Source organism: Penicillium angulare (assembly GCF_028827245.1).
Source record: "Penicillium angulare strain IBT 27051 chromosome Unknown utg000004l_segment0_segment0, whole genome shotgun sequence".
Taxonomy (NCBI): domain Eukaryota; kingdom Fungi; phylum Ascomycota; class Eurotiomycetes; order Eurotiales; family Aspergillaceae; genus Penicillium; species Penicillium angulare.
The window spans coordinates 3,182,416-3,201,838 of NW_026623163.1; the positions used below are offsets into that span (position 1 = coordinate 3,182,416).

The following is a 19,423-nucleotide window of genomic DNA, read 5'->3' on the forward strand; positions in this document are numbered from 1 at the left end:
TGGGAAGGCAAAGTTCATCTGGGAAGGCAAAGTTCATCTAGGAAGGCAAGGTTCATCTCAGAAGGCAAGGGATGAACCGGGGAATGTTGGAATACTGGGAGATGGGAGACCATGATGATACACATTGGGCATTGGCAGTACGCAATTAGCATTCACATGCATCGGGCTTAGGTATCCCTTGACAGCACTGGTGCCCTGGCTCTTAATGGAACATTGAATTGTCCGAAGAATACATTAGCAATGTAAACAACTTAAATTTGAAATGTGGTACCTACCTTTCATCTGGAGTTCACTTGGAGGAAGCTGATGTTGTGAAGGAAATGCACACTTCCCAATTTCCTTCTCCTTGGCCTACATGCCTACATCCTTATATCAAACGGGTGTAATGTAACCATTTTAAGATTGCAAGTTGCAGTGTTAGTAGGTAATGGAATGAAGCTTGAAGTATCTTTCTTCTAGTTCGCCTGACTGGACTCATGTAAGACCTTCCAGTTTTTGTTTCCATAGGGACTCTCTGTATGGGAGAACTGTCAAAAGTCATAGCATGCGGTCTAGCAGATCAAAAAGATCCGGCTAATTCGCCATTGCCATAACTAGCATGTATGTAGTGATTTTACTTCCAAGATTTTGTCGAGTGTCGAGTGTGTCGGTTGCATCCTACTACACTCGATAGACAAGGAGTACTGGCTCTTTGTACCGTTTAAGATTCAAAATATTGAAGATAATGGACATTCTAATAAGACTAATGACAATACAGGATTCATACTCATTTTACATAGCTTTGTACTAGTAGATATTCTCTAAATAAGATTGATTAGCCCGCCGCTCTTGTGCGTACTATTTGGGTAGGCAACTTACTGGAAGACTGCTTCAACAGACTTCAGTGTCATGGAATCTATAACAAGTATATCTGCGAGGCCAGCATTCAAATAAGGTCAATTAGCTAGACAGTGCGGAACCAAAGTGAGGGAGAGGGAGAGTGAGATAGAAAGAAAGAGACCAAAAATATATAATATATAAATATAAATTCAAAAGGAAAATCAATTTTTGCCTCAAATAGGAAGCGGGAGATCCATCAATAGCATCAATACTTGATGTGGCCCTCAATCTGTTTCGTTAAGCTTCTCCTACTACTTGTAGCTTTAATGTTCATGATCAGATGTGTATGGTGCTAATGAAATAGGCATGTCTCTCTGCGTGGTGAGCTCCTTCCACGCCTCTCCCAGTTTGTGAGTCAACCACTCTAGTCTCGTCCGAGATAGCATATGTGTCGAGCCAGCGCTAAGGATCCTCACTGCTGAATCGTCGGGATGAATCATGAAATCTATTGGACAATCCATGATCTGGAAACGATCATGCCGATACCCTAGCCAGTCAAACTTGAGGTGACACGGATCTCCACCAAAGGATGGCGACGCCGACACGCCCGGCTCAATGGTAATAAGGCTGCCGCAACGAGTGTCCAGGGGCCAAGGGGTGCACTCAGCCACAATACGACGGGGCTCCATCAGCTCATAGTCAATCGTACGAGCATACTGATCCTTGACGTGACGCAGGAGCTGAATTGGTGTGAAATGCGGCTGAAAGGTTACCCGAATAGGGACTCTGGAGAAACATGCTCCTGCTACCGACGACATGGGGTCTGCGTCTGGAACAATGAGACTGTGCCCATCAACGACATGCCCGAACACGATATCAGTCTGCTGTGTGACTCTCGCTACAACTAGAGCCCAGGCTGCCTTGACGAGAGTGGGAAATGTAATCCCGGGAGGAGGGCATGGAGCGGGGAATGTAGTAAATACTACAAGCTGTTCTCTCTCTCTGTTCAGTAGGCCGGTGCCACCAGCCAGACTTTCACCCGCTGTCATTGTTCCCCCTTCAAGGTATTTACGCCAAAATCGTATTGTCGTGGGGTTGGTGGCCATGGCACGATGATCACGATAGTGCGCAAAGGATACTGAGGGTACTAGTAGGTCTTCTTTACCGCAATACAAGTCACCTAGCTCCTCAAAAAGAGGGGGGAGCATTGTTGCATCGAATTGCGCATGATTCATTCGGATTATAAGGAGATGGTGATCTGGCCCAGCCGAGGCCAGGGTAGCTTGAAAATATGGCTCCCCAGGAGACAGAGGAGTGTCTGCATCTCGCTGGCAGAGGGAATGGCGAAAATCCTCTAACGTCTGGCTTGTAACTTGGTAGATATGCAATGGCACATGAAGCTGGGATAGAATGATCTGCACATATTCATTCTGGTGTTGGACAAATAAAGACCGGAGGGAGCCGTGGCGATTAACCAAACGCTGGCATGCGTGTTGCAACCGCCCCATATCAATAGCTTGGTGGAGAAAAAAGTTGAAATGAGTCTTGTGCTCAGATATTAGGAGGTCTCTCTGGGCATCTGTAACCTGGAACATTCTCTCAATATTACCATGTATGAGAGGACCAGCGCCAGCTAAATTTAAGTCTTCAATATTCCACGGGGATTGCAACGGGGGAACATTCCCAGCCTCAGTGTGCCCCGTCTCTGACGATATCTGCGCCAACTGCGCTAGGGTAGAAGGACGCATAACAGACACAAATTTCAGTCCTTGTATTCCTTGCTTCCGAGCAGCTTGAATCATCTTCATGGCGAGAAGAGAGTCTCCACCGATATCCAAGAAGGTGTCGTCTACTCCAATGTGATTCGGTTTTAGGCCTAGAATCTCAGCCCATATATCTCTCAGTTTGATTTCCAAGAAAGAGCCCGCTGGCCGCCAGGGAAGTCGACTGTGGATACGGTAGGCATTGATTTCCGTGGTCGACAAGCATTCTACCTCCTTCCGAAGCTGCCGCCGATCTACTTTACCACTCATGGTGAGCGGGACGCGTGATAGGAGGATAAAGACAGTAGGAACCATGTATGCGGGTAGTGCGTTCCGTAGACCGGATTGTGCCTCTGCTGCCTGGAGTCGGAAAGATTCAGTCGGACGGGCGAGAATGGGTTCATCCGTACCAGAAATTGAGGCGCAGACAAAAAGTGCCAGAATATCCCCGCGGCGAGACTCCGAATTCGGATGAATGACCTCCGCAAAGAGGCTTGGTGTCTCGGCAAAGTAACGGACTGCTTGGTTTTCGACCTCTCCCAGCTCAAGTCGTTGACCATTCACTTTGGCCTGGAGATCCCTGCGACGGACAAAGCAGAGGGACCCATCTTCCGCATATTGAACCAAGTCTCCGGTGCGATACAGCTGACACGAGGCCAGCGGAAGGTTTAGCTGCATGCGCCAGCCTGGTGGGTTTATGAATACCTCAGCTGTTCGGTCCGGTTGACCCAGGTATCCCCGACCAACAATGGGACCTTCAATTACCATCTCTCCGACTTCCCCCACTACAGCGAGACGATTGTAATCGTCTGGTGCAACCACCCAGCAACGACACCCAATCGGAAACCCGAAACTCCGGTGGTCTAATGCAGGGCCCTTGCAGACCAGCATGTGAGAGTACGGCGTACATTCCGACGGTCCATATCCCTGGATGAAGCGAATGTGGGGGCTTGCAGTCCAAATTCGCGAGTCTTCCGGTGTAGTCGGTTCTCCTCCCACACAAAGCGTGGTTCCCGGCAGAAGATCGGAGGGTGATAGAAGTCGGGCAACAGACGGTGTGACCAAAATGTGAGTTACCTGCATATCTGCGATGACATCCGCGAGCCCGTTTTTGAGATTCTTTTCGGAAGGTATGCATAGACAGCCGCCATGTATCATAGTGAAGAGAAACTCAACCATGATGACATCGAAGGCGAATGCGCTGTTTTGAAGAGTTCGACTCAACCTATCGAACGAGAAGGAATCTTGCTGATGCTTTGATGCCGCACAAAAATTGCGATGCTCAATGACGATGGTCTTTGGCTTCCCCGTGGACCCCGATGAAAAGATAGCATAGAGAGCATTACTAGGCACGGTGAGGGAGTTCCGGACACCATTCTGTGTGGGTGCGAGTCGGGCAATCGAGGCTTCATCGACGACGATTCCTTTGCAGCCCAGAGCCTCGATCTGGTCCATGTAGTGAGGTGCCGTCAGGACTATCTGGGCGCCGACTTGGTGGCAGATCTCCTGAAGTCTTGGCAAGGGGTATGATGGTGGGAGGAAAAGAAAGGCTCCACCAGCTTTCATGACGGCCAGGATGGCAACTGGAAGCCATTGAGATTTGTCGAAATAGAGAGGAACAAATAATTCAGGACCAACACCTGAAGCAATGAGGTGGGCAGCCAAGGTGTTGGACTTTTGGTCGAGCTCCAAGTACGTGAGATCGCCATCCCAGGCATGGACGGCTAATGCCGCAGGGTAATTATGACACTGAGATGAGATGAGGTCATGAACAAGACGTTCACAAGATTCTGGCGTATGGGTATTCCATTGGAGAATGAGGTCACTAGACGGAATCTCCGAAGCGTCGTCGCAAGGACTTTTGGTGATTTCAGTATCGGTAACACTTGGTTTCATACAGTCATGAACCCGGGTAGGGACCTCGATTGGGTCGAGCATTCTGGTAGAATGGTGTTAGCCTAAATAACCAGACCAACTAGTAGCTTGTCCTAAGGCTTTCCAAACATGTTATAATGATAATCTTCAATTCCGGAAGCGATCAAAGTCGGATTAAAGTACGAATCACAAAGGAAGAGTAAATACTCATCAAGGCAAGGGACCATGCGATTGAAGAGGCCTGTCCATGCTGACTACCGCTCGACGTCTCCTAGCGTAAAGTCTACCACCCCAGTGCATATTTGTGATTTGCAGCAGCATTCCGAAGACAGCCTGGCATGAAAGTGCAGCTTAAAGGAGCATTGTGGGACAGTAATGCCCCAATCCCACCTAGGTCTTGGCATAATCTGGAGCTCGAAGTCTCAAACGCTGGTGTTATGTTGACAATTTGTCACTTTACGTATAGTGAGACATTGGAGAGCGACGGGGCTAGAATCGACGCCTGAAACACCCATATACAGAGAGAGAGAGAGAGAGAGAGAGAGAGAGAGAGCGGGCCCTGGAGAGAGTGAAGGAGGGATTGTGTGTGTGTGTGTGTGTGTGTGTGTGTGCAGACTTGAATTCGTCTACAACCAACCACTCGAATTTGCTAAATGTATTCTTTTCCTGCGCCGACATATATATGAAGTGGCATTCGGTATACCAGTCTGTAGTACTTTGTGAACCTCCAGCTACCCATAGTATGAGTTCGTCTTCCATTGAAGTCCTGGGCCACCAAAGCGCCAAAAAAGAACCTCGGCGTGCAAAAACTACCCCTTGCACGGCTAGTGGCAAAGTTAAGCAAGGGCCGGTCCGAACGGGCAGGCCCTGGCATGAACCTAAGTTTGGAGTAAAAATGCGAGAGCGGTCGGAATGGTCTCGCCGGACGAAGTGAGGACAATGAGGAGAATATTTGTAGAGGGACAAAAGAGCCGAAATGACCACGACGGCCTAGAGGTAGACATATCTGAATGGCGAAAGCGAGCAGTTCTCATCCTGACCGATCTATACAGCCTACATCTATCTTACGCATACATCGCTCCAAGTGTTTTGCCTTCCCCTGGTTTCTTTTTTCTTTACTTTTGCTTTTCTACTAAGTTCCTTTGTCGTCTTTCTGTTTCTTCTGTTCTAATTTTCTACATCGATGGACGGTTCGGCGATCGCCACATGCAGATAAGCATGAATACTTCGGATTGTGGTGTTTGTTCTGACGGCACATACCATCTTTAACTACTATAATTTGGATGTCCTTTGGCCTGTCACAACATAAAAAAAAAGACTCGGATGAGGATTTCAACGTCTGGTGCAATGAACTGTTCCTGGAGCACTAGGCACAAAACTTTCGCTCTGCATCCAATACTCGGATTCCATGGAATGTACCCAAGCCCACATAAGACTAATTGGACCCTGCCATCAAATTGCGCATCCACTATAATCTTATCATCAGTTAACTGCCATTCAAAAATCTCGGAGCATCCTTACTTCGCCGTATACAAATGGCTCACGTATCGCCGGGCGCTGTTGGGTAACGAATTCCGGCATAGGGCCGATAGTCGCAGTGTGATCAACATTCATGAAGAATGGGATCGATCGGCGCTGCTCTCCTGTGAGATTGATCGCCCGGTGCGGAGTCGATTTGAAAATTCCGTTTGTCCTGTGAGATCATATACCGCGTCAGATAATAGCACTCGCAAAAGAAAGCATGGGGTCGATTTTACAAGTAATGCAAAGTATCCCCGATATTGACTACCAAAGCGTTGGGAATGAGCGGGGCAGCAATCCAGTCTCCCTTGCGGTTACGGACCTGTAATCCAGGAACCTTACCCTGGAGTAAAATAGTAAAGAAGTCGATATCCTAGAGATGAGTATAATCAGCCATAATTTGCATTAACCGAGGTCACGCGGGCAATGTCACCAACCGTGTGCGGTTTGATAGAAGCGTGCTCCCCTGCGGACACTTTTCGAGGCAAGTAATGCATAAGACGACAAATCGAGCCAGGGGCATGGAACAGATGATCGAATGCACTGTCATCCAGATTCAGGGCCAAGGCAATTACCCTGATCAATTGATGGCTGAACCTGAACAACTTGCCATAATAGTAGAGCTGCCACTCCCGAAACCCGGGCAATGCCTCGTGAGAGGGCCAAGCATTGGGTCCATGAAGGTCGAAGGGGTCCGATGGTGGAGGATCACCCACATTTTTCTGGTCATCAGCAGCGTTCTCGTATCCTATTGCATATGCCTCGACTTGAGATGCAGCCGCTACATGTAGGTGTGGTGTTGCATTGGTAGGAAGAGCCTCAGCTTGTGGGAGGTACCCGATGAATTCCTAATACCAGATTGCAAAATATTAGTAAGACTTGACACCAGATATGAAGGAATTATTGGGAATTCGGACGTTGTTTCGCCCACCGCAGAAGGACTTCATCTTGACTTCGTGAGGGAGCTCAAAAAATCGGCGCGACCAATCGTCAGCCCCATCGAAGAGTTCTTGAGGTAATCCATGATTCTATAACTTATTAGACTCATAGGCTACGGGTCATCGGAGACACATATGCCTGACCTGAATGTAAAAGAAGCCAACGGTTGTAGCAGCTTTGTATATTTCCACAGCCACTTTCTTTCGATCGGCAAGAGACTCACTAGCCATATTTGCCAGATCAACGACCGGGATTTCAGTAAACTCTCCCGTCTGTACCTCTGCAGGCACTTGTATATCGCCAAAGCGAGCTTCCAGTGGGCCAGGGACAGTCATCTTGGATTTGGATATTTGATTGGAGCCTACCAGTTAGAGGAATTTGGATGGATATTTGTGGGAGTGTCGTACTCGCTCGTTTGAAATCCAGATACTCAGCTGAATCTGTGAATGAGCAAATCCGCATTTTTGTCGGGTAAGGGGGTTGCAATAAAATACCTCGCTTCAATGGTCTAGATCCATTGCCAATCATCTTATTGGTTGCTACATAGGCAGCCAAGTACGTATGATACTACATCTAACTGAATGTTTTAGAATTCCTTGCCTATATTTGAAGGGCGCTGTGTTTTTTATCCTCGTTTACGTCATATAAAAAAAACATTTTTATCATTGTCAGCATACACATTTAGTTACATCGGTATATAGATAAATATAGCATCGATATTCAGATATAAGTAATTCTACTAAAAATGACTCAAATTTGATCAAACTTACTGCATATTTTCCATGATGGCATGACAAAAAGGGCTCGTGGCCCGGCCTAACAATACCTGTTTATTGTGAGATAGTAATTAAAGCTAATAATAATATGGTTTCTTTGTGCTTTTGTGAGGTTTACCAAATTTTAGCGATATTTGGTAGTATTCAGTAACGTATGGACTTTTTGATTTTTCTTCGGGTGTTTTCACGCTGGCAATGCGACTAATTCTGTTCTTTTTTTATCACTTTTTTTTATACAAGGGATGGGATTTTGAGATGGGTAGGCGTAGTAGTAGCATTCCTCGCTGGCTACTGATGCAAAGGATCTTATGTATTTACATATACATATGCACATGTGCACCCTGAAAGAGTGATGTTTCACCTCATTTTCACCTCAGTTTTCCCTGAAATTGCATCTGTATATTCCAACAAAGTGAGACCCACACCTGTCCTAATATGTTGCCGCCTACACATGGGTGAACATTCCGATGTGTCATTCGTACTACATTCTTCGTATAAACATGAGTGGCCTTACATTCTGCACTCATCAAGGGCCTGTACTATGCCCTGTGATATTCTACGATACTTATCAGGACTATTTTCAATGCAATAGAGATATTGATACAAGACATCAAATTCCATACTTATTTTTCATTTCGAACTCGTTTGTCTGGAAGGCCTAACGACTCAGAATCATCCTTAGCTCCATGTCGGACTCTTGCTTTTTCCCCCACCTCAATGATGGTGTTTCGCATCCTCGTCAGGCGCAAGAAACTGTGGATATTGAGGGTGCTGTCCTGAAAAGACTCATTCTTCACTGCCAGCGCACACAGACCCCAGTCGAATTCTGCCTTGCAAGCATTTGGGCGGTCATCCTTGAACAATATACCTCTGCTGATTGCTATGTTTTGGGGATCACGATTTCGGACGCCCAAGCCTCACATTGCGGCGAGAATTACATCATCCAGTCAAGGGAAACACGCACAGCCTCAATTCAGCGATTAAGTGCACCCGAAGGGTGGGATAGAATACCTTTCTCTTCAACCTCATCGATGAACTATAATACAGGCATCTTGATTACAGAGACCAGTCCACCGGCTGCAGCCTCGATACGCGACTCATATGATGTTCAATTCACATATGAACGATCGGCAAAGTCTGCACGCCTGAGCCTGCAATATCGCCTGTGTGCCCTTTCCAAAAGAAATGCTGTGTTGCTGAAGGAAGCTCTTGGTGATGTTGTTGACTCTGTCGTCAAGAGCTCTCATATCACAATAGAGGGACTATCAACCCTACAGTATCCAGCTCACCTCCAGCAGATCCAGCAATGGAACGCTAATCCGGTCGCAATTCCTCCAAGCACCATGATTCACTCCCTCATTCATCAACATTCCATTCATCGTTGCGCCCATCCAGCTATCCATGCCTGGGATGAGAAATTCACGTACGCTGAGCTCGATACATTGTCCTCACGATTATCTCTTGACCTACAGCACAAAGGTCTTGGTCCAGGGACCATGGTTGCGACTTGCTTTGAAAAGTCTGCGTGGGCTATTGTCGCCCTGTTAGCGATTAACAAAACTGGTTCTTGCTTCGTGCCCCTCGAACCGACCCATCCAGAAGCGCGCATCGAAGCTATCCTTCAGCAAACGAAAGTATTGACCGTCTTGGTAGACTCTTCCCACCATGAAAATGTCTTCCAAAAGCTGATTCCGACTCGTTTGGTCATTTCGAGGAGATATATCAACACCATCCCCTACGACGCTACCTCTTATCGGGTGCCGAGAGTCGTGGCCACCGACCCGGCCTATTGCCTTTTTACTTCAGGTAGTACGGGAGTACCTCGTGGTTGTTTGGTGAGCCACACTGCGCTGGCAAGCGTTGCCAACCACTCCAAACATTTGCACATCGATTCCACTAGTCGCACGCTGCAATTTGCGTCGATGACTTTTGGTATCTCTCTCATCGAAATTTGGTGTACATTAAGCTCTGGTGGCACGCTCTGCATTTTATCGGAGCAGGATCGAAACAATTCCTTAGCTGCCGTAATGCGAGAGATGGAGGTCAACTGGGCCCTCATGACTCCCACCACCATCCAGGTCCTCCAGCCCGCTGAAGTACCCGCGCTCCGAGTCTTATTAATCGCAGGGGAGCCTCTTGCCAAGGCTCAAGCTGACATCTGGGCCTCGGCTCTAAGTCTGTTTCAGGCCTATGGGCTAACAGAATGGGCTGGAATTTGCACCGTGTCAAGACAGATCATACCATTCGAGTCTCACACGAGCATTGGATATTGTGTGGGAGGGCGGTCATGGTTAGTGAGGCCAGACAATGTTGAAGTATTGGTTCCAGTTGGCGCGGAAGCCGAAATGTTGATAGAGGGACCCAGCCTGGCGCTAGGTTACCTTCAAGAGCCGCAACGTACGGCTGATGCTTTCATATCCCCTCCTTCGTGGTATATGGCGATGAACCCAGATCATCATGGATTCAAAACACTATACGCAACAGGTGATATTGTTCGTTACCGCTCTGACGGGAGCCTTGAGTACCTGGGTCGTAAAGGTACGCAGGTCAAACTACGCGGGCAGCGGATCGAACTGGGGGAGGTGGAGTATCACATTGCCCAAAGTGCCCGAAACGTCAAGAAAGTTGTTGTTGAAATCGTTCAGCCAAAGGGTGTTGACAGCCATTCAACACTAGCTGCCTTCCTTTATCTTGACTATCCCCCGGAGCTCAATGGAGAGAAGTCCGTCTCCCCTCAAACAACTGATCCGGAGGATGGGTGGTTTACGGTTGCAAATGGCCCCTTGCTGTCCACCATCCAAGAAATTGGTATTACACTTGGCAATACATTGCCATCTTACATGGTTCCGCAGCTTTTTTTACCTTTGCGGCATTTGCCTGTCACCACTTCAGGCAAGGTGAATCGTCGCCAGCTTCGGGAGATGATTCAGCAACGTGATCGAGAATGGTGGACGGCGCTCACAAAGGAGAGGAAACCTATTATTGGCCCCGAAACGGACGCTGAAGTCGTCGTTCATACTTGGGTCAGTCAGGTGTTGCAACTTCCGCCGGATAATGTCGGAATGAATGACGATTTCTTTACCTTGGGAGGTGACTCGGCGTTGGCTATGAAGCTGGTCGGTATAGCCCGTCGTCAGCTTATTCAACTACAGGTAGTCGACGTGGTTTCCAACCCTGTACTTTTTGACCTTGCCCACTTGATAGAAGATCGGGTTGGTATTTCTCCATCATCTACACTGTCGTCTCCTCCCTTTCATCTCCTCCGGCAAGAGGGAATGAGCAAAGAAGCGCTCCAAAACATGATAGCCGATGCGGCAGACAAATGCGGAGCTGTTCCACAGGATATTGAGGACATGTATCCATGTACTGATATGCAAGAAAGCCTCATAGCTATGTCTATTGTCAATACAGGCCATGCTGTGGCCATATTCCGGTACCGGCTTCAGCCCGAAGTGGATGTGGACCGTCTCCAGAGCGCCTGGAAAGAAGTGGTTGACGCAAATCCCATCTTACGAACACGAATAGTCAATCAAAAAGTCAATGGAATGACGCAGGTGATCCTTAAGCCCCGTGCCGTTGGCTGCACATCGCTCTTCGCTCCCAAAGAGACACTAGGTGCCCGTCCTATCCGCCCTGGCGACGAACTGGTCACGGCGGAATTAAAAACAGATATCGATAACGCCTCCACTCTTATTCTCACTATTCACCATGCCCTCTGTGATCGATGGTCAATGACCAACATCATACATCATGTTGAACAAGCTTATTCTGGGAGAAGCATCCAGGCTCCGCCTTCATTCGCCTTATTTGTGGCCGAAACATCCCTACAACGCAAAGATAGCCGGGTTCGTCAGTATTGGCGGGAGCAATTGGCAAATCTCAATGCGGTGCCTTTTCCTACTCTACCCCCAGGTTACCGTGCCTTACCGCGGAGCCGAATTGAGCAATCAACGACCCTTCCAGCCCCGATTCCACAGGGGGCAACGGCATCCAACTTGCTTCGTTTGGCCTGGGCTACAGTCATTGCAGCAAATACCTCGAGCGATGATGTTTTATTTGGTACGATTGTTTCAGGACGGGGCATGGCTCTCGCTGGCGTTGAACAGATGACCGGACCGGCAATTGCAAATGTCCCGCTACGCATCCAACTGCGACCAGAGGAGCGGGTTGATCAAGCACTTGTGCGGCTTGGGCAGCAGTTCCTGGCAATGATTCCCTATGAGCAGTTTGGGATGCAGAATATTTCCCAGGATGGGGACGAGGCGATGGTGGAAGCCATTAAGCCAAACAATAATCTGGTCGTGCAGCCATACTGGGAACCCCCTTCACAGAGTCTGTGGGCCAATCACGATGCTGATGCTGTTACAAATGGGGGCTTCAGCTCTAGTGCCCTGACTGTCGTTTGCTGGCTTGGGAGAGATCCTCGAGAGATCCGCATTGAGGCCATTTTTGACGAACATATCTTCCATGCTGTAAGTGTCCAGCACCTGTTAGACCAGCTGCAACATGTTCTACATAGTGCTGTCTGTTATCCAAATCACACGATTGGTGCCCTTTCCGTGATTACAGATCGCGACACAAAACTTCTTGAGCGGTTTAATGCGCGTATGACGCCCCCACCACCACCGGTCGACTCCGTTGGGGAGCTCTTGGACCTCCATGTCAAACAGGGACCCGATGAGCTAGCAGTCTCGGCCTGGGATGGTGACTTCACTTATCGTGAATTGAGCATTGAGTCCTGCCGCTTAGCAAAACGACTGGCCGACCAGGGTGCAGTAGCCCACGATTTCATTCCTATTCTGTTGGGTGGGTCAAAATGGACACCAGTAGCTATGTGGGCCACAATCAAGCTCTCCTGCGCATTTACTCTGCTCGACCCAGCTCATCCCATTGAGCGACTCCAAGGTATATGCAAAGCATTGCGAAGTCGCATAGTTATCTCATCATCCCTCGCATACAGCCTGGTGTCCAATATTGGTCACCAGGTTCTATTGGTGGATGCAGAGCGGGACTGCGAGAGCCCATTTGAGCAGCAGGTTGGACAAACAGTTGCTGTCGCTGGTGGCCAAGCCATCCTCTATGTGGTTTTTACGTCAGGTTCCAGCGGAAAGCCTAAAGGCGTGGTTATTGAGCATCGGTCATTCTACGCGAGCGCCATGGCACATAACCCCATGCATCAAGTAGGAGCTAAATCTCGTGTCTTGCAGAATGCGTCACATGCTTTTGATATAAGCATCATGGAGATTCTGAGCACCCTCCTGGCCGGGGGATGTGTCTGCATTCCATCCCAGAAGCAGCTGCGCGACGAGTTCATCGAGACGGCCAACCGGCTTCAGATCACACACTCGTTCCTGACACCTTCGGCTGCTCGTACTCTTAACTTGTCTCAAGTCAAATCACTCCGTTGTCTTATTCTTGGTGGAGAGTCTTTGCGAAGTACTGATGCCCGATGGCTAAATCATCTTGAATGCCGGGTCGTCCATGAATATGGCCCAGCTGAATGCTCCATTGCCGCCACCGCAAAAAAGTCACAGTCGAACGACCTTACCAGCCAGACAATAGGGTTTCCAATGGGTTGCCGATGCTGGGTGGTGAATAGCCACGACCCCCAGCGCTTAGCACCCATTGGTGCAGTCGGAGAACTTATCCTTGAAGGTCCCATCGTTGGCCGGGGGTATCTTAATGATTTGCAGCGGACCGCTGCATCCTTCATCGCACCGCCGAACTGGTTGCGTAGTTTTGATCCTGCAATCAAGGCCGACGAGAGAGTTTACAAGACAGGAGACTTGGTGCGTTACCGCAAAGATGGGGCGTTAGAATATGTCGGCCGACAGGATTTCCAAGTGAAGATCCGAGGCCAGCGGATTGAGCTAGAGGAAGTGGAGCGACATGTTCAACGTGAGTGGTCCTCCGCGAACGAAGTCATTGTCGACTTGACCCGCTTGGGCCCTAAAAAGACACCTTCTCTTGTTGCCTTCATTGGCCCGGATCAGGGCGTGGAATTGCCGGGTGTGGGTTTGATCATGCTTTCTAAGAAAGAGTTCAAGACACGGGTTCACGAGGTCGAGCAGCGACTGGAGAGACTCCTCCCCTCCGCGATGATTCCAACTCTTTTCTTGGCCGTACGACAAATCCCTCGAGGTGCTACCAGCAAGATCAACCGTCTCTCCCTACGCGACGCCGCAGAGCAGTTGTCAACGGAGGAGCTGCAACTGCACCGACAGGAAACACAGATCAAGCGCTCGCCTGCGACACACAAAGAAAAAATTCTGTCCAAACTCTGGGCCTCCGTTCTAAACATAAATGACGACTTCGTTGGTCTCGACGATGACTTTTTCCGTCTTGGTGGAGACTCCCTGACTGCCGTCGATTTAGCTGCGCGTTGTGAAGAACATGGCTATGCAATAACGGTCTCCGAAATTTTCTCGCATCCAACATTGGCCAAACAAGCATATAACATGCATGAACGCTCTGAAACTACACTACCAGTGGTCCCTCCACCATATTCACTTCTCCTGCACGACAAGGATGCTGTGATTCTCATGGCTGTTGAGCAATGCCAAGTGTCTCGGGACCACATCGAAGATATCTACCCCTGTACGCCGCTGCAAGAGGGTCTCCTGGCATTGACCGCGCGTGACCCGGAGGCATACATTGGCCAATGGATATACCGACTGCCTCACGGAGTTGATTTGGAAAGACTGCATCTTGCGTGGCAGCACGTTGCTCAAAGTCATCCAATTATGCGTACGCGTATGGCTCAAGGGACTGATAATCGACTGTACCAGGTAGTCTGTACCAATCCTCTACCTTGGCGAGTATGGAGCGCTCTCAATGAAACTGAAATCCGGAATATCCGGGCCGAGATGACTCTTGGGCAGGCTCAAACCGATCTAGTTGTTTGCCTGGAGCGTGAGAATAGTCCGCCTCGACTTCTCCTCACCATGCACCATGCAAGCTACGATCAAAACTCCATGGTTCATATTCTGCGAGATGTTCATGCCACGTACCAAAGCCAAGCTGATCCGATCCCTCGACCATTCAGCCCTTTCATTCGATACATTCAAGGTACAGCTGCCGCTCAAGTTGACTTTTGGCGGGAGGCTTTGGCTGGCTTTGACGAACCCCCATTCCCAGAACTACCGGCCTCTAATTACCGACCAGCACCATCCATGGTGCTTGACAGGAAATGGACTTTCGATCCTGTTGCCGCTGGACGAAGTAGTGTCACCTTCACGACGAAGTTATATCTGGCATGGGCCATTGTCCAGTCACGATATCAGCGCAGCCATGATGTTGTGTTTGGCGTGACAATTTCTGGTCGATCAGCCTCCTTGCCAGGGATACAGAGTATGACCGGCCCCACACTTGCCACCATTCCTCTCCGTCTTCGGATGAGCCCAGATCAGTCATTATCGGAGCTCTTGCAGATGACACAAAATGTGCGAGCCGCTGCCATTCCATACGAGCAGGCAGGCCTACAGAATATCGGCCGATGTGGCCCTCATGCGGCACGTGCAACTGATTTTCAGACTCTGCTCATTGTCCAACAGAATACTGAAGCCGATTCAGCATATTCTAGTCTGTTAGAACTTGTGAAATCTGTGACCGAATGGACTACTTTCACGACATACGCTCTCCTGATCTCTTGCACCATTTCCAAGGACGGGCGAGTCTTTGTTCAGGCAAGTTTCGACTCGACAGTCATCTCGTCGGAGAAGGCCGATCGCATCCTCTGCTTCTTCGAGGAGACCCTCAACTTTTTGCACGAACAAGCAGATTGTCTACTTCGAGACATTCCAAGCGTCAGTCAGCGTGATCATGAGCAAATTATGCGATGGAATAGCCGTCCACAAGTCTCGATGGTAAATTCCTGTGTTTGCTGCTTGATTCGGGAAAAATCTCTCCAGGATCCAGTAGCCCCGGCAGTTTGTGCCTGGGATGGCACATTTACCTATGCAGAGTTGGATAGCCTGTCGTCGAGATTGGCCTTGCATCTCCTTGCGAAAGGGCTCAGCGTGGGAACGTTCGTGCCACTCTATTTCGAAAAGTCACGATGGACAACAGTAGCCATCTTGGCGGTGGTCAAGGCCGGCGGTGCATTTGTTCTTCTAGATCCCTCTCATCCTATGCCTCGCTTGCAAGATATCTGTGAACAGCTCGGGTCTCCGGTTCTGGTGACATCAGAGCAGAACACTGCCCTTGGAGGCGAGCTGTGCTCTCAATCAGTAACGGTTGGCGATTATCACTGCCAGTGGTCCAATTTGAGGGATCCGAAAGAGTTATGTTGTGGCCTGAGTGATCCGAACCGTCCACTCTATGTTGTTTTCACCTCCGGGTCGAGTGGCAAACCTAAAGGCGTGGTCATTGAGCATACATGCTACGCTACGGCGGCGCAAGCCCACATCCCGCTCTTGAAATTGACGCGATCTTCTCGAGTACTCCAGTTTGCGTCATACGCCTTTGATGTTAGTATTATGGATCACCTCAGCACGTTGATGGTCGGTGGCTGCGTTTGTGTGCCCTCCGAAGCGCAGCGCCGTGATGGGTTGGCTGATGCTGTTGAGACTTTACAGCCCACTCATGCCATGCTAACCCCCTCTTTTGCTCGTTCCATTCACGATCCAGATCGACTTTCATCACTGGAGGTTCTTTCTGTCATTGGGGAGAAAGTACAGGCGGTGGATGTACAAAAATGGGCGCATCGGGTGCATTTCGTCAACGCATATGGCCCGGCTGAATGTTCGGTCGTTTCCACCATCCAGGATTCTTGTAATGCTTCAAAAGATCCTGGCAACATTGGATATGCTGTTGGCGGAATCTGTTGGGTTGTGGATCCCGAAAATGCGGAAAGCTTGAGTCCTATTGGTGTGCCTGGAGAGCTACTTATTGAAGGCAGTTTGGTCGGGCGTGGATACCTTGGTCTACCCCAGAAGACGGCAGAAGTGTTCATCTCACCTCCAGGATGGCTTCAGATGGTACGACCAGGTTCTCCCGGGCGCCTGTATAAAACTGGTGATCTGGTAAAATACGCCGAGGATGGCAGCCTGGTGTATTTGGGCCGTAAGGACACGCAAGTGAAGCTCCGCGGCCAACGAATGGAACTCGGTGAGGTCGAAACGCGGGTTCTTCAATACTATCTTGGTGCTACAGATGCCATTGGTGAGGTAGTTGAGTTGAATGGCTCGAGTGTGCTGGTTGTTTTTCTACAATGCCCATCAACAAAGGCCACGACCCAGGAACCCGAGGAGCCTAGTTCTCCTTTCTTACCCAGCGACGCCGAGTTCAGTAAGACAGTGACCGAAGTGCTGTCAAAACTACGCCGGGTTTTGCCAGACTATATGGTTCCATCCTTGTTTCTTCCCCTGGCTTACATGCCTCGCAATGCTAGTGGGAAGGCAGACCGTCGACGCCTGCGGGAGACAGCCACTGAGTTGTCCCACGATGAGGTCCTCTCCTTCAGATCTGGAGCACCCAATGGCCAATTCCAGGAGGTATCGACTGGTGCTGAACGCATTCTTCAATCCGTCTGGAGCCAGACACTTGGGCTTCTAGTGTCCAGCATTGGCGCAACAGATGATTTCCTTCGGTTGGGAGGTGACTCGATCATCGCTATGAAAGTCGCCCCACTGGCTCGCGATCATGGCTTGAATATCACGGTGGCCGATATCTTCGACTATCCCCGTCTCTGCGACTTGGCTCGCATCGCTACGCAGCAGCCCTTTTCCGAGAGCGAACAGAATACGCCGTTTAGCCTCTCGCCAGTTTCCAGACCCAACCAGTATATTTCCTGTCTTCGTGCTCTGGGTCTGCCACTTGGCAATTCCGAGATATCCGATATATTCCCTGTGACAGCAGCGCAGTCTTTCTTCCTGACTCGACGCACTACCCATCATTATACATTCTCTCTGACGGGCTCGGTTGATGTTGGACGTCTTCAAGCCGCATGCAGCACTGCCTTTGACAAGCACAGTATCCTCCGAACCCTTTTCACTTGCCATCAAGGACAGGTGATCCAAACCGTTCTCAATCGGATGGAACTTCCTTTCCAACATATCGAGGGTCTTTCCGATGTGGCCGAGTTCAAGTCATTTCTATGGGGGGTCGACTCCACTAACTTCGACATTCTTCCAAGTGTGCCCACCCAGTTCATCTTACTCTCCAGCCACGATGGCCAGCAACACGAGTTTATTATCCGGTTAATGCATGGCCAGTGGGATGCAGTGTCTATCCCGGTCTTGTTCAACGACATTTCCCTGGCCTATAATGGACGGTCTGTCCCGCCCTCGACTGATTTTCCGGTCTTCCTCTACAAACGCGCACAGCAGCCACAAAAACCAATCTTGCATTTTTGGAGCGAATTACTCAAAGGTTCAACTCTCACTCCTCTACCAACCCTCCCGGGTGACACTGAAAAAGAGGTCCGTACCCTGTGGAAGAATCAGGATGTAGCCCCATCGCCACAAGTCCCAGCAGGCTTCACCATGGCATCTCTCGTGAAGGCTGCCTGGGCACATGTCTTGTGGCAGGTCACAGGACACCACGATATCACTTTTGTCCAGACGGTCAATGGCCGAGGTCTCCCATTGAAAGACGCCGATCGCATCCTCGGACCTTGTCTGAATTTCATCCCAGTTCGACTGCAGATACAAGAATCTAATTGGACCGTGAAAGATTTGCTCCAGAAGGTCCATGCCCAGCATACTCAAAGTCTCCGTCATGAAACCATTGAGTGGTCGGATTTAGTAGAGCACAGCACTTCTTGGCCCAAAGGAACGGAATATCAGTCCATTGTTCAGCACCAGAACTTTGATTTGGATTATAAACTGCCCATGGCCGGTCTCGACAGTGCTTTCTCTCTGCAGCACAACTTTACGCCCCGCTCAGAACTCTTCGTTTTTACCTATCCGCTGCCAGAGCGCCTCCTGGTGCAGGTTTGCGTCTCCACGGCGGTAATGTCTGAGGCACGCGCAGATTATCTTCTCGATCGCCTCTGTAGCACGATTGAATTGTTTGCGGGGAATCCAAACTGTTTACTCTGTGATATACCCACTGGTCAGCTTTAGGGATGAACTTTGATGAGCTGTACATACTTATTATCATCTAACAAACGTGGTGTGATGATCACCATCTGGCTTCCAATTAGTCCTAGTATATAGCTGATTCAATGGTCGAACTAGCAATGTATGTTGTCATATGACGCTAGTCCTTTTGAAATCGTGAACCAAGCCGCCTAGTAATTGTATATATACCGGATAATGTCTGGCGATTCTTGGCTTTCCCTTTCTATTCTAGTGCTCACCCCCTCGTCGCTTTTACTCCCTGAGTAGAACTGAGTACGCCCCTAACCGGCCTGAGCTGATCAGTGATTATTATGTAATTAAGCTGATTACTCACTGAGCCTGATTGAAGTCCCTTGATTTGCTTAGTGGGCCTGCTTTAAGTACTATAATCTGATTACTGACCTTGATATAATTTATTATAGGTTACTTACTAAACTTTGTATTTCAGGTGTTCTAAGTAAGTGGGTTTATTAAAATATAATATACTAGTAGTTATTAGAAATACTGAATCTATCTAAAACAAAAAAAATAAAACTATAGCTATAAAGAGATCTACTTATCTCCTAGTATCTTTTTAAAAGATAATCTTTATTTATTTTTCTAGTTGTAAGCTTTATTTTAATTTATAAAATATAGATTAAGCTATAGAAGGATATACTATATTTAT

The 19,423-nt window shown here is 48.9% G+C and overlaps 3 protein-coding genes across 3 annotated transcripts; 1 reads left to right on the forward strand and 2 right to left on the reverse strand.

Moving 5' to 3' along the window:
* Positions 1-1,142: 1,142 nt before the first annotated feature.
* N7478_005139 (non-ribosomal peptide synthetase) lies at positions 1,143-4,520 on the reverse strand (the record flags this gene model as incomplete). Its single annotated transcript, XM_056921353.1, has 1 exon — positions 1,143-4,520. One exon carries the CDS (start codon positions 4,518-4,520, stop codon positions 1,143-1,145), a length of 3,378 nt encoding a protein of 1,125 aa, XP_056779390.1.
* A 1,372-nt stretch (positions 4,521-5,892) lies between these two features.
* N7478_005140 (isopenicillin N synthase family dioxygenase) lies at positions 5,893-7,252 on the reverse strand (the record flags this gene model as incomplete). The annotated part of the gene is made up of 6 exons (XM_056921354.1): positions 5,893-5,925; positions 5,979-6,150; positions 6,215-6,351; positions 6,416-6,826; positions 6,896-7,006; positions 7,061-7,252. The coding sequence occupies 6 exons, from the start codon at positions 7,250-7,252 to the stop codon at positions 5,893-5,895; spliced, it is 1,056 nt and encodes a 351-aa protein (XP_056779391.1).
* A 1,127-nt stretch (positions 7,253-8,379) lies between these two features.
* Positions 8,380-18,759, forward strand: nrps12 (nonribosomal peptide synthetase fmqA; the record flags this gene model as incomplete). Its single annotated transcript, XM_056921355.1, has 1 exon — positions 8,380-18,759. One exon carries the CDS (start codon positions 8,380-8,382, stop codon positions 18,757-18,759), a length of 10,380 nt encoding a protein of 3,459 aa, XP_056779392.1.
* Positions 18,760-19,423: the final 664 nt, after the last annotated feature.